Genomic DNA, 12,371 nt, shown 5'->3' with positions numbered 1-12,371 from the left:
TTGGAACTTGAAAAAGATTCAACGAATGGAGAGTCCATTTTAAAAGTCGACAGAGAAGAACTACTGCATTAAGTTCGAGCCGCGGAATACTCACAGTTTTGATGGGAGCTACCTTCGTTTTTGCGGCTAGAAGACTGATTTGAAAGCTTTCAAAGGAGTGGTATACGCGCAAATATACTACTGCGGCATAAGCGCGATTTGACGCGTCCGCGAAACCGTGTAATTCGACTCCGAGATTTTCTTTATTTTGTCCGGTCCATCGAGGTATCCGAATGTTTTCAAGATGCGTTAAATCGGTATGATACGCATGCCAACGATTATTTAAATCTGGAGTGAGGATCGTCCCAATCGCCCTTGAGAAGCCAAAATTCTTGTAATAAAATTTTTGCCGTAATCACGACCGGAGCTGCCCACCCGAGTGGATCGTAAAGCTTCGATATAAACGATAAAATCGAGCGTTTCGTCGGTGTCGGTTTAGGCTCAAAACAAATTATAAAACGAAAGGAATCGTTTTTCGGTGCCCAAGATAGTCCGAGGACTTTTAATGTATCGTCCTTCACTAGAAAATGATCGACATTTTCGTGTTGATCGGATGGAATGTCAGCTAGAAGCTCTGGCAAATTAGAAGCCCATTTTCGGAGCTGAAATCCGCCGCGCTTCATGAACTCGATCAATTGGTTTCGCGCGTCGCGTAATCCGACGGGATCGTCGTCTCCGAATAGCGTATCGTCTACGTAGAGTGAATTCTCGATAATAACGGCTGCTTTCGGAAAGGCATGACCGTCGTCTTTCGCGAGTTGCTTGAGGACCTGTATCGCAAGATAAGGCGCGAGAGCGAGACCGTATGTAACCGTAAGAAGGCGAAAATGTTCTATTTTTGACTCTTCGTTAGGACGCCATAATATTCTTTGAAATTCAGTATCACGCGGATCAACTAAAATTTGGCGAAACATCTTTGTTATATCGGCCGTATAAACGTAACACCATTGTCGCCAACGTAAAATTAGTGCGGGGAGGTCGGCTTGTAATTTCGGTCCGATTAATAAGAATTCGTTTAGAGAAGTTCCGTTGCTAGTTTTGCACGAAGCATTGAATACGAAACGTAACTTCGTAGTACTACTCGAATCGCGCAAGACGGCATGATGCGGAATGCACACGGGCTTAAACGTCGAGTCCGCATCTTCGACAAGTTTCATATGGTGAAGCGATTGATATTCGCATAAGAAGTCGTGATATGGAACGCAAATATCCGGACGGCGTTGCAGTCTTCGTTCAGTTCGATGATAAAGAGAGCGAGCGATGTGGAGCGATTCTCCTATAGCAATAGGAGGTTCGTTCTTGAAGGGAAGCCGTACGATGTAGCGGCCCTGAGACGAGCGAGAGTGAGTCGTTGCGAAATGTTCTTCACACTGTTTCTCCTCCTCCGTGAGAGGAAGCGGTTGGAAGACATTCTCGTCTTCCCAAAATTTCTGTAATAAAGAATTGGTATCCGCGTCCGCAGCGATATGCGAAACCGAGGCGTACGCGTTCGTGCGTCGATCTACGCTGGTCGGACCGGATAATATCCACCCGAGTGAGGTACTCTGCGCGGTGGGCGTGCCTATTGGACCTTGACGAAAGTCGTTTAACAAGAAAGAACCGTACAGATCGGCTCCTATTAATAAGTGAATCGGATGATTGCTTGTGGGATTCGGATCTGCAAGCGGCAGATCGCGTAAATGGGACCACGAATCAACCGAGCGAGTTTGTGAAGCTGCGTACGAAGTAATTCGCTGATATACGTATGCAGTAAGCGGAAACGTCGGAGAGAATTTAGAACACGGCGAAAGCTTGATAGAAATTCGTGACTTTGCGATGCCCGTATACTGTTCCCCAAAACAGCAAATTTGAAGATTAGCGCGTTGCCGTTTTGTCCGCATGGTTTGACTGAGTGATTCGGAAATGAAGTGGATCCTTGATCCAGTAAAGCTCATACTTTAAAAAATCGATCCTCCGATGTGAGAAGCGTTACCCACGCGGTCGCGAGTAAATCCGTAGGAGCGGGCTCGATTAGCGTTTGTACGGTTTGTACGTTAGCAACGACTGCGCTTTTAACTGTGTTATCGCTTGATTTTGGCTGCGTGCCGACGGCCGTCGCAGGCGGTTGCATAGACGCGTCCAGCTGAGTGTCGTAGTTCGCAGCGTGTAACAGCGAATGATGCGCTCGACCACAATGAGTGCATCGACTCTTTAATTTACATTTCGGTGTAAAATGTCCCGAGCGGACACAATTGAAACAAAGTTTATTTTGTTTGACGATCGCGTTACGCTGTGCGACTGATTTAGAAAGAAAGCCTTCACATTTGGACAAATTATGATTGCCGGCGCAGTTTACACACTTTAGCACGGACACGTTATGTACAGAGGATCGAGATTTATTACCGCGAAAATTCGTTAAATTATAGCTCGAGTCGGAAAGATCGGTCAATCCGCGAATTCGGAGCGTCAAAAAATCATAAAGTTCTTGATAGGACGGAAGAGTGGAAGACGAAGCGGTACGTTTTAAGTTCCATTCGTTTCGCGTTCTCGGACTGAATTTTTGCGAGACAATATATATAATAATGTCGTCCCATTTGTCGACTGGACGACCGAGATTTGTCAAAGCGGCTAGAGACGCAGAAAGTGTATCAGTAATTTCTTTAGCTCGTTAACATTCTCGCTTTTCATCGACGGTAAATTAATAAACGAATGGATGTGCGCGTGTACAAGAGCTTGCTTGTCGTCATATTCATTCGTCAACAATTGCCACGCGGATTCATAATTGGCATCGAAAATCTTCAAATTAGCAATTAATAAAGCGGCATCGCCACTCAGGCTTGATTTCAGATAATGAAATTTCCGAGTGTTTGATAGTACGTCGTTATTTGTGACAAGCGACTCGAACGTATTGCGAAAAGTCTCCCACTCTAAATAATTACCCGAAAATTTTGGTAATGTAATACGCGGTAGCTGAAGAGTCGTATGACTACGCGCGTCGCGGAAAGAAGAGTCCGTGCTATGATTACATAATTCCTGATCGACTTTATTCAGTCTACTTATCGTTTCGTGTAAATGGTCCGCTGTCTCGATGTAGACGCCCTCAACCTCGTAGAATTCATCGTTGACGAAGTAGGGGTTGTCCTTTCTCTCGTCCGCGGTAGCTAAACAGCAGATCCTTGTATTCAGCGTTTGAACTTTGTTCCAGAGTTCTTTTAAATCTGACAGGCGACCTTGCGTCTTGGGAACAGTGACGTTGACTTTGGCAAGCTTCTTCAAATTGATTAAGACGCGCTTGAGCAAGGCGATCGTATTTGTTTGTTCAACAATAAATTGACTCAGATCGCTAGACATGATTGTCTTCGAATAGCTCGGCCTTTTCCTCACGAGATCGCACCGAAATTCGGACCGCACAAGCTTCGCTGGGTCTCGATTGACTCGAGCTCCGCACGTATCAATACAGGCGTGGGAGTTAGCGGGCGAGAGAGCGCGACGATACACTACTTTGCGCGGGTATTTCCCCGCGAGTCACTCCAAAAAAATCGATCCCTTGTAATTTCGACTTGTCTTCAAATCGTCTTTGTACAGTCACGAGCGTATTGCAGTACGTCGGAGATGCAGCGGTGCACGTAATCCTCACGTGGGCGTAGCATCTGTTAGCGAGAGAGGCTTCCGTGAGCGAGCGAGATGGTCGACGCAAGCCGGAGGGAGTAGCGTTAGAGAGCGGCTTCCGCGTGCGAGAGATAGTGGACGCACGACGGAGAGAGTCGCGAGACAATCGATCTCGTTACAATTGGTCGCGAGAGAGAGAGAGAGAGAGAGAGAGAGAGAGAGAGAGAGAGAGAGAGAGAGAGAGAGACTGATAAAGTGTCCACTGTAATGGCGTGGTTCGCTATCGATTCACTATCCGTCGGCACGAGAGACAACGTTTCTTTTGACCTGCGAGTTCACTCGCGAGACACTCGAAAAAGATCCGGCTCGAAGGACCAAACAATGTCCGCGTGACCTTCGATACCAGCGCGGACACCGCAACGAAATTTTTATTAGCCGGATTAAGAGTCAGGTTGAATGCATAAACACAGTCTTGTTAGTTTTTCAGAATATACTTTATTCTCGGACGATGACGGACCAGTCACTAGACGCGCTCAATACTCGTTCGATAATTAGCGATACTGTCTCTAAAGACTCTCCTCTCGCACTGAGGCTAAAGCTCCGTTCGCGTCTCAAAACCCCAAATTTGCGGTGTCCAAAAAAGGCGCCTGATTGGTAGCATCGATCAGACGATCGAGGTTTGCCAATCAGTAGCGGCCAAGAGAAGTGCTAACAAACCGCGGGAAGCACTTGGAGTGATGTTTGTCGAAGGCGACAAAAAACACAAAACACTGGAGCGCGCGACGCAAACGCCTTTTGTCACCGATTCGCAAACACCTTTTGTTCAAATTTAGCAAAGCGGTGGTGATTTAGACGTTTGAAAGTAAATAATCTTTAGTAGGGATACTATGAGAGTTCTAACCCGTTGGGCTCCGAGGGGGGCGCGGGGCGGAGGTTCTCTGCGGCGAGGGAGTCTGACATCACGCGGGGCGGGGGCGCTTATCGCTGTGTGGGGGACGCTTATCGCGTTTTGTTTTTTCGCGGGTATATACATAACAGCGTATTGTATTACGCACCGATGTCCGGCAGCTCATAAACAGATATTACTATGATTTTATCTAAGGGATGGGGATCTTGGGTGCCACGCTTACCGCGACGAACACGTCAGGACATGTGTTTTCGGTAAAAGACCGTGTTGCATTACGCGCCGATATTCGGCAGCCTTTGCGGTACCCCCCCCCCCAAGTGGGATTCTTTCTCATTGTTTAGGGAGCGCCGATATCCGGCCGCTTGAACTTTTATAAACAAAAATGAGCGCCGATGTCCGGCCGCTTTGTGTCAAAAGCGATAACTCGATAAAAGGGGAGATCACCTTTCCGAGATGTAATTAAACAATCGATCATACGTTAAATATGAAGAGAGGAAGAAAGGATTAGATGAAATATAATGAGGACTGCTGTCGAGTCAAACCATAGTATGTGATTTGAAAGCGCATAGCTCGGTTGAAAAAGTGTAGCAGTTACTTTCTTGTGTCAAAATTGTGTAGTAATGTGTAAAAATGGAAAATAATAATTTCGAGGCAATATTAGACGAGTCGTCTGATGAAGATCACGCGTTGTCGAATGACAATAATTATATTAGTGATCAAAGTGAAGACCTTACAGATATTGACGGCAAGATAGTGTCTAATTCGCAAATCTATGCATTAAACGGACGTACGAAAGTTGTGCCATATACTTTTATTATTCTACGGGTCATTGCTTTATGTATTTCGTGTATAATCTCTATTCAAGATGTCGGGCACATGTATGCTGTTAGAAAGCATGTGATTCAATTACACGACGCAGTGGATGGTCGATACTGTAGCAATTGTCAAGATGCATTGTATCAGATATTTCTCTGTGATATGTGTGTCCAATTTGTACGCATTTGTGAAAAAAAAACATGGAAAACATTGAGCAGACTGAACGCGACCTGTTGGAGCGGGCTCATAAAGTCACCACTTGGGGCGAGTTATTTATGGAATCTAAACATCTCAGAGATAATGATGATGATGATGATGATGATGATGATGATGATGATGTGATAAAACCGCGGTGCACCATCAAACCTTGTGAGGAATCGAAGAACATTCCAGTGACTTCGATTGTGCAATTTTTAAGAAATCGCGAACTCGGTCTGCGAAAACCTTACACAGTGAAAGTGCGAAATTTTCTGGGAGCTCGTGAATATTGTTTAAAACAAGCTAAGATGCATGGACATACTTCAGCAATATGTTATGAACACCAGCTACATTGTGCACTTGATGTATGCATTGTTTAAATAAAATGTGGGGTGAAACCAGTGAATATTGTTGGCCATTTAAATCACCAACTCATTCACCATCGCCATCCGATGCTGAGGAGGAGGAGGACGTGTTCGCAGCATGGAATTAGTGAGTATTTTTAAAATTTTTTAAATTGAGTTAAAAAATAATAAAATTTTCTGTTATACAGGAGTTCCGCCCGGCCGTCACCTCCACAGCAGTCCCACGGCTGTCGCTCTGCCACCTCCACCATCGTTGGCACAACCGCCCAGCCGCAGCGGACACCACCCACCCACCAATAATTTCTTATATAACATTATATTAATCTTTTATATTTTATATTTTTAATATTCTTAAATCTTATATTCTTAAATTTTATATTCTTAACAAGATTACAAACAAACACACACATGTCTATACAGATGTAACATTTAAAACAAAAATATAAACTAACACAACATCCAACACATATTGTTCACAAAACACGAAATAAACACAGATACACGGCAATACGCGACATTCGATCAAAACTAAGCGTTAGTCACGTCTAAGAACTCGCGACCCACGAGATACCATCTGACGCACATATAAAGTCTAACATCCTACATTCACGGCAGAAAACGAATAAGGCCAATAAATAACAGAAAGTCGGATGAGATGTTGAGGGTCAACGACCGATAATTTAAACAAAATCACAGTATGTAATAATCGTTCCCCTACACACAAAAAAATCTTGTGCAATTAAACAATTTAAACACTCGACACCCATCACAAGCCATTTTCACCTACACAATAATGTATAACATAATGTAATTGACAGAAGCTGAAGATGGTCCGAATTATGGACCGAAACGTTCTAATCAATAAAGGAAACATACAAGAACACAAGTTTTCCAAATCTATAAACACATAAATAATTAGCGCACCACCTTCCGCGTCAGGCTCCTAATTAGTCCAACACAACTCAATATATTGTTATCAAAACGAGCCTTCACATATTATATTCCTAAATTTTTAAATATTTTATATTTTTATATATTATTATACTTATTCATATATTTCTTCTTATATTTTATATTAGATTTTTTAAATTTAAATTCACACACACACACACTCATGTAAATACACATTTATTCATAATAAAAAATTAGTATTATTAAAGAAAATGTTTTTATTTTAAAATTCCTCTTCTTTTCCTTTGCAAACCTCTCTCGCATTATCTCGCGCTCTCCTTCGCGAACATCTCTCTCGCATGCGTCTCTGGCGTTATCTCTTTCTCACATGTGCCTCTCGTTCTCTCAAACGCCTCACGCTCTTTCTTCTAAGCGCGAGAGCGCTATCCCTTTCTCGCATGCTCCTCTCGCGCTATCTCTGGCGGTCCTTAGCATCGCGTTCCTCATCTTTCATTCTCTCATAAACACCTCGCGCTATCTCTTCTAAGCGCTCTCGCGGTCCTTAAGCCTCGCGTTCCCCCCTTCCCCGCATGACGTCATCCCCCGCAAGGACCACGCAATTATTGGGAGCTACGTATGAGAGCTGGGGACTGTTAACGGGTAAGAGAGAGAGCGCAGATATTCAGCCACTCGAATTTATTATAAACAAATAGCGCCTGAGTATACTACGATTTATCAGAGGGGGTGAAGAGAGGCCTATGGAGAGAGGATCTGTCTCCGCAATGTTCATCATAAAGTCTTGAACATTCATCGTGTCAAAGTGCCAGTGAATAAAGTGTTAAAATGGATTTTGCATCAGGAGACATTTTCGGGCCAAGTTTTTGGAGGAACCTGTTTAGGAGAATATTCACAAATGTTCCTTTCCTAGGATCGAAGGAGATTTTTAAGGATACATTTTTTGCAACGCTGTTTTTTTAGAGCGTCATTAGGACCATATTTTTGATGTTCGTTTCGCCTGTAATTATTGTTTTTTTATTGTGTGTGTGTGAATTGAATTATTAAATTTTCTTATGTTACTTATATAATAAAATTTTTTTTCCAGGACACGATAATAATAATGGACTCAGTTAGAATTGACGGCTTTATGAACATTGAGAATCGTCGGTGGATACGCATGGTGCGCCGCAATGATAGGTATTAGTTTGATCACATGTGGGGTGATACTGTGGACGCCCACGAGTGTGAGGAAAACAATACTTACCTACCCGTGGATGCGATTAGATATATTTGCACTTCGCGAGCTCTTCGGATTGGAACCATATCCTGAGGATATAATAGAAGATTGGAATCCCCAGGAGCCCGAGGAGCCTGAGGAGCCCGACAATTTGGTGGTGAGAAGGGCAAGATTATATTGTAAGTTTTTAATTTTATAATAATAAATAAAAAAATTTTAAGATTATTAATGTTTTTTTCTGTTATGCAGGAGTCCCGCCTCGCAACAGTCCCACGGCCGTCGCCTTGCCACCCCCACTATCGTCGGCACAGCCACCCGGCCGCCTCACTGCCTCGCATCCACCCGCCGCCGCTCCACCATCGTCGGCTCCACCGTAGCCACCTCCGCCACCGACAATTTTTATATATTATAATATTCATTTATATTCTTATCTATATATTCATTTATATTTTTTAAAAATTTTATATCCATTTTATATTATAATTTTATATCCATTTTATATTCACATATATATATTCACATTTATATACATTTACATACATTTATATATTTTTTTTTTTTTTAATTCACACACACACACACACACACATGTAAATACACATTTATTCATAATTAAAAATTAGTATTATTAAAGAAAATGTTTTTATTTTATAATTCCTCTTTTTTTCCTTTGCAAACCTCTCTCGTAGTCTCTAGCCTCGCGCTATCTCTCTCTTTCATGTTTCTCGCCGCGACACCTCTCTTGCAGTCCCTAGTCTCTCTTCTAAGCGCTATCTCTCGCGATCCCTAGCCTCGCAGTCCCTAGCCTCGCAGTCCCTAGCCTCGCGATCCCTAGCCTCTCGGTCCCTAGCCTCTCAGTCCCTAGCCTCACGATCCCTAGCCTCTCGGTCTCTAGCGTCGCGTTCCCCCTTCCCCGCATGACGTCATCCCCCGCAAGGACCAAGCAACTATTGGGAGCTATACGTATAAGAGCTAGGGAACGGTTTACGGGTGGGAGAGAGTGCGGATGAGAAATGCGTGCAAAGAAATTATATCATGATTTAGATTTAAAAACTCTTTTATTCTTCTTTTACATATTTTTCTTACATATTATGAACTAAAAACTAAAGCTGCCAGCTCACAATCGACGAGTTGATGTTTATTGAAGGCGTCGCTAGCGCGTATTACATTTGATACTTTTTTATTATCCTTTACAGTGGACGCAATATTTGAAAATTGTGTAAACTTGATATCGACTGGCCCGATAATTTTAACCAATCGATCAAAAGATACATCGATGCATGGATCGAGATCGAACATACGGTGTAACGTCGATTCGATCATCATCATGCGTACATTAGAAGATTCAAGATTTATTAGCTTGGCGTCGTTAATCGCATGAAATCTCACTGTTAGTGGTCCAACGCTTATAAAACTGTTAACATCTTTAGAGTCGTTTCGAAGGAAATTTTGAATATTGTGCCGTTGCTCGTAGAGTCCCTTCCATGTTTCGAGAGATAGTGTCAGTTCCTTTCCTCCTATAACGATCTCCACGTAACTCGGTGGACCCACGTTGATACCAATTTCGATGAATTTGAATTCGGTAGCTGTCAATGCGTATCGTCTGCCTAGTATACGAACCGCACGACGTTCCAATAAAATGCTGTAAATGAAATTAGTTTAAAAATAATATAATTTGTAAAAAATATAAAGACAAAAATAGAAAAATAGAAAAAGTTAAACTTACTTGTCGCATTTGTTCTCAAACGATGGAGTTTCATCACAATTCGGTATGTAATTATTCACATGTCTGCCGGAGCCGCTGCTTCTTTCGGTAAAGTACATTTTTTCTACGTTACTATAGTGAAACCACCAGTACGAACGATTAACGCGACACTGATCATATAAAGAAATTAATCGAGTAATGTACATGACGCTTATTTTTTAAAGTAGTGGGGTAAATGTGGTGGGAGATTAATGCGCTATGAAATTTAGGAGAAGGAAAGACGGCGCTCGGATAAAAAGAATTCTTAGGAATGATTCGTGAGGAAGGATTGAGGACTGGGGGAAGAGGAATAAGAGATAAAACATATTAATGTTTAAATATTTTTATTTTTTCAAATCTTGCAAATCTTTCTGGCGTTGCGACCACCAGTTAAATATTTTGAATACATTTTGTAATGCGCAATTCTTAACATGTTTTCCACATCGCATAGTGTTTTTAACATCTAGATTATTTAGAGACTCGATATCGTCGTAATCAGCATCCAAGGTCACAATAATGAAACCATTTCCCGCATTATCCAATATATCGGCTAACCATTCTCGCTTTTCAAGTCCTTTTACATATACGAGAAAGGATTCTTCTTCTTCTTCATGTAGCTCACCAACGATAGCTGTTGTAATCAAACGCTGAGCCATGCTATATGGAACGTTTCCATCTTCCCATTGTAATCCATGATGATTTTGAGTCATCCATGAGGGTTGGCGTCTCTCAGATTTTATGAGCACACCCCATGGTACAGGACATGCTAAAAAATAATGTGACAAAATAAATCATCTTCTCAGGATTGTCGCTTCCTTTACAATAAATCGTTTATTGAGGATAAACCCCTGTAGATCCACAAACGTTGGTACGGACATGACGAGATCTCTCTCTTCGATGTATCAGTTAAAAAAGAAGAATGATAACCATCTCATAACACTTTGATTTATAATCTGCTATGCTTCCCCCTCTCTAAATTGTTGGTGCATTTAGGTGATTTTGCGCACAAAGTTGGTCAACGGGTTGTACTGGATCACGTGATCATGTATGATGAGACAGTACGCAGAGGTATTCATCGGCACGTTTCCTTACACTCAAATTCCAATCTTACATCCACGGTTGCGCTCTTGATCGATTCGTTTTGTCGAGAACAATCGATGATTACGAATGCGCCGTTACGTAGAAACATTGAGACGGTGAAACTCGGCTCGCGATACTCGTATCCGTAATAGTTTTTGCAGAAACGCGCATACGTGCCGTACAGAATCGACCATCTATTTTTATCGAAGTCCAGATTCATGTCGTCGTACGGATAACATTCCGAGTTCAGATAGAGTTTCACGTTGGTCATTTTGCAATCGTCGAATCGACTCATATCCTCAGACATGACATTCTTTCGGCCTGTCTGCAGAGCAAAGATAACGTATCGTGGTTTCTCCAGCTGAGTCGCGGTTTTAATGGCCCACGAATGCTTGGTTGTACGCTGCAATAGCGGAAACTCGTACAGATCCCACGAGCGAAAACCCATGCTGAGGTAGCGTTCGCTTTCCAGAGCACGCAGCATAGACAGCTTCTTAATCTCGCTCAACAACACATGTGGCATTCGCCATTGTATCTTGAATATGCTGATCACAGGCTCCAGCGTCGAATCTCCAACCAGACAATTGTTGTCGTTGCGCGATCGTATTAAGATCAACACATGTCGAGCGTTAATCACCACTCGTCTGTAATCCTCGAAAATCCCAATAACATGTAGAGCGGTACGCAAAAATTGAAGTTTCCATTCCCAGTAGTCGGATCACTCCAGCTGGCGTTTCTCATAATCACGCTTCTATCGGATGATATCGTTACATAGTTTTTGAGCATACTTGTTATTCCCACGTTTCTGTTGCGATCAATCTCCACGCCATCGAGTTCATATCGAATCTCATCAAACATGAATACGACGCAATTATTTCCCAGTATCACATTAGATCCTTCCGCTGGTCTATTTATCTTTAATTCTCCTTCGATGTATAGAAAACTGTCAAACGGCAACGTATACAGATCCTGTTGTTGTATGGGTATTCTTATCTCATCACTGTGTCCGAACGTGGTGTTGGCGAACGGGTTGTACGTGTGAGTCTCGATTTTGGCGATGCGATCGTCAAAGATTGGCTCTTCCCCGATGTTGAGGATGTCGGTCATTGTTCAGATATTTCGCACCGCGAATCCCAAAGATTGTAAAAACGCAACGTTTGATGTGTTGAGTTTCTTTTTCTTGGTGCAACCTGATGATTGGATATTAGCAAATGTCGACGTTGTTGTCGCTGGCCTCGTAAAGATTGTGTTATCTCTCGCGTCTTTTGATCCGTTCAACACGAGCATCTCATACGCAGCACACGTAGGTTATCGCTGTCGCCGTCGTACGTGCAATCTAATGGTGATCTCTTCTCCTCGAAAATCGAGCAATCGTCCGTCCTGGTCGACAACGCGTAACGTTAAATCCGTAATGCTCCGCACGATGATCGGCAAGTAAATGATGTGCGCCGGTGTTTCCGATATCTTATATCCTGGTGATACCCTCGGTGAAAATTCATGTATCGTATG

At 42.7% G+C, this 12,371-nt stretch overlaps 3 protein-coding genes across 3 annotated transcripts; all 3 read right to left on the bottom strand.

The window, feature by feature from the left end:
• Positions 1 to 317: 317 nt before the first annotated feature.
• On the bottom strand, positions 318 to 1,919 carry LOC145947865 (uncharacterized). Its single transcript, XM_083057637.1, has one exon. It carries the CDS (start codon positions 1,917 to 1,919, stop codon positions 318 to 320), a length of 1,602 nt encoding a protein of 533 aa, XP_082913763.1.
• A 727-nt stretch (positions 1,920 to 2,646) lies between these two features.
• On the bottom strand, positions 2,647 to 3,369 carry LOC145947863 (uncharacterized). The gene has a single exon (XM_083057636.1). The coding sequence runs from the start codon at positions 3,367 to 3,369 to the stop codon at positions 2,647 to 2,649; it is 723 nt and encodes a 240-aa protein (XP_082913762.1).
• Positions 3,370 to 9,127: 5,758 nt separating this feature from the next.
• On the bottom strand, positions 9,128 to 11,133 carry LOC145947862 (uncharacterized). The gene is made up of 2 exons (XM_083057634.1): positions 11,054 to 11,133; positions 9,128 to 9,680 (listed from the first exon to the last, which is right to left on the bottom strand). Exons 1-2 carry the CDS (start codon positions 11,131 to 11,133, stop codon positions 9,128 to 9,130), a joined length of 633 nt encoding a protein of 210 aa, XP_082913760.1.
• Positions 11,134 to 12,371: the final 1,238 nt, after the last annotated feature.

This window comes from Prenolepis imparis, unplaced genomic scaffold (assembly GCF_030444845.1).
Source record: "Prenolepis imparis isolate NDT839.2.m4 unplaced genomic scaffold, iyPreImpa1.0 SCAF_168, whole genome shotgun sequence".
In the NCBI taxonomy this organism is placed as follows: Eukaryota; Metazoa; Arthropoda; class Insecta; order Hymenoptera; family Formicidae; genus Prenolepis; species Prenolepis imparis.
Note: the sequence above shows the minus strand (reverse complement) of the source record. Positions and strands in the feature narration are given on the sequence as shown.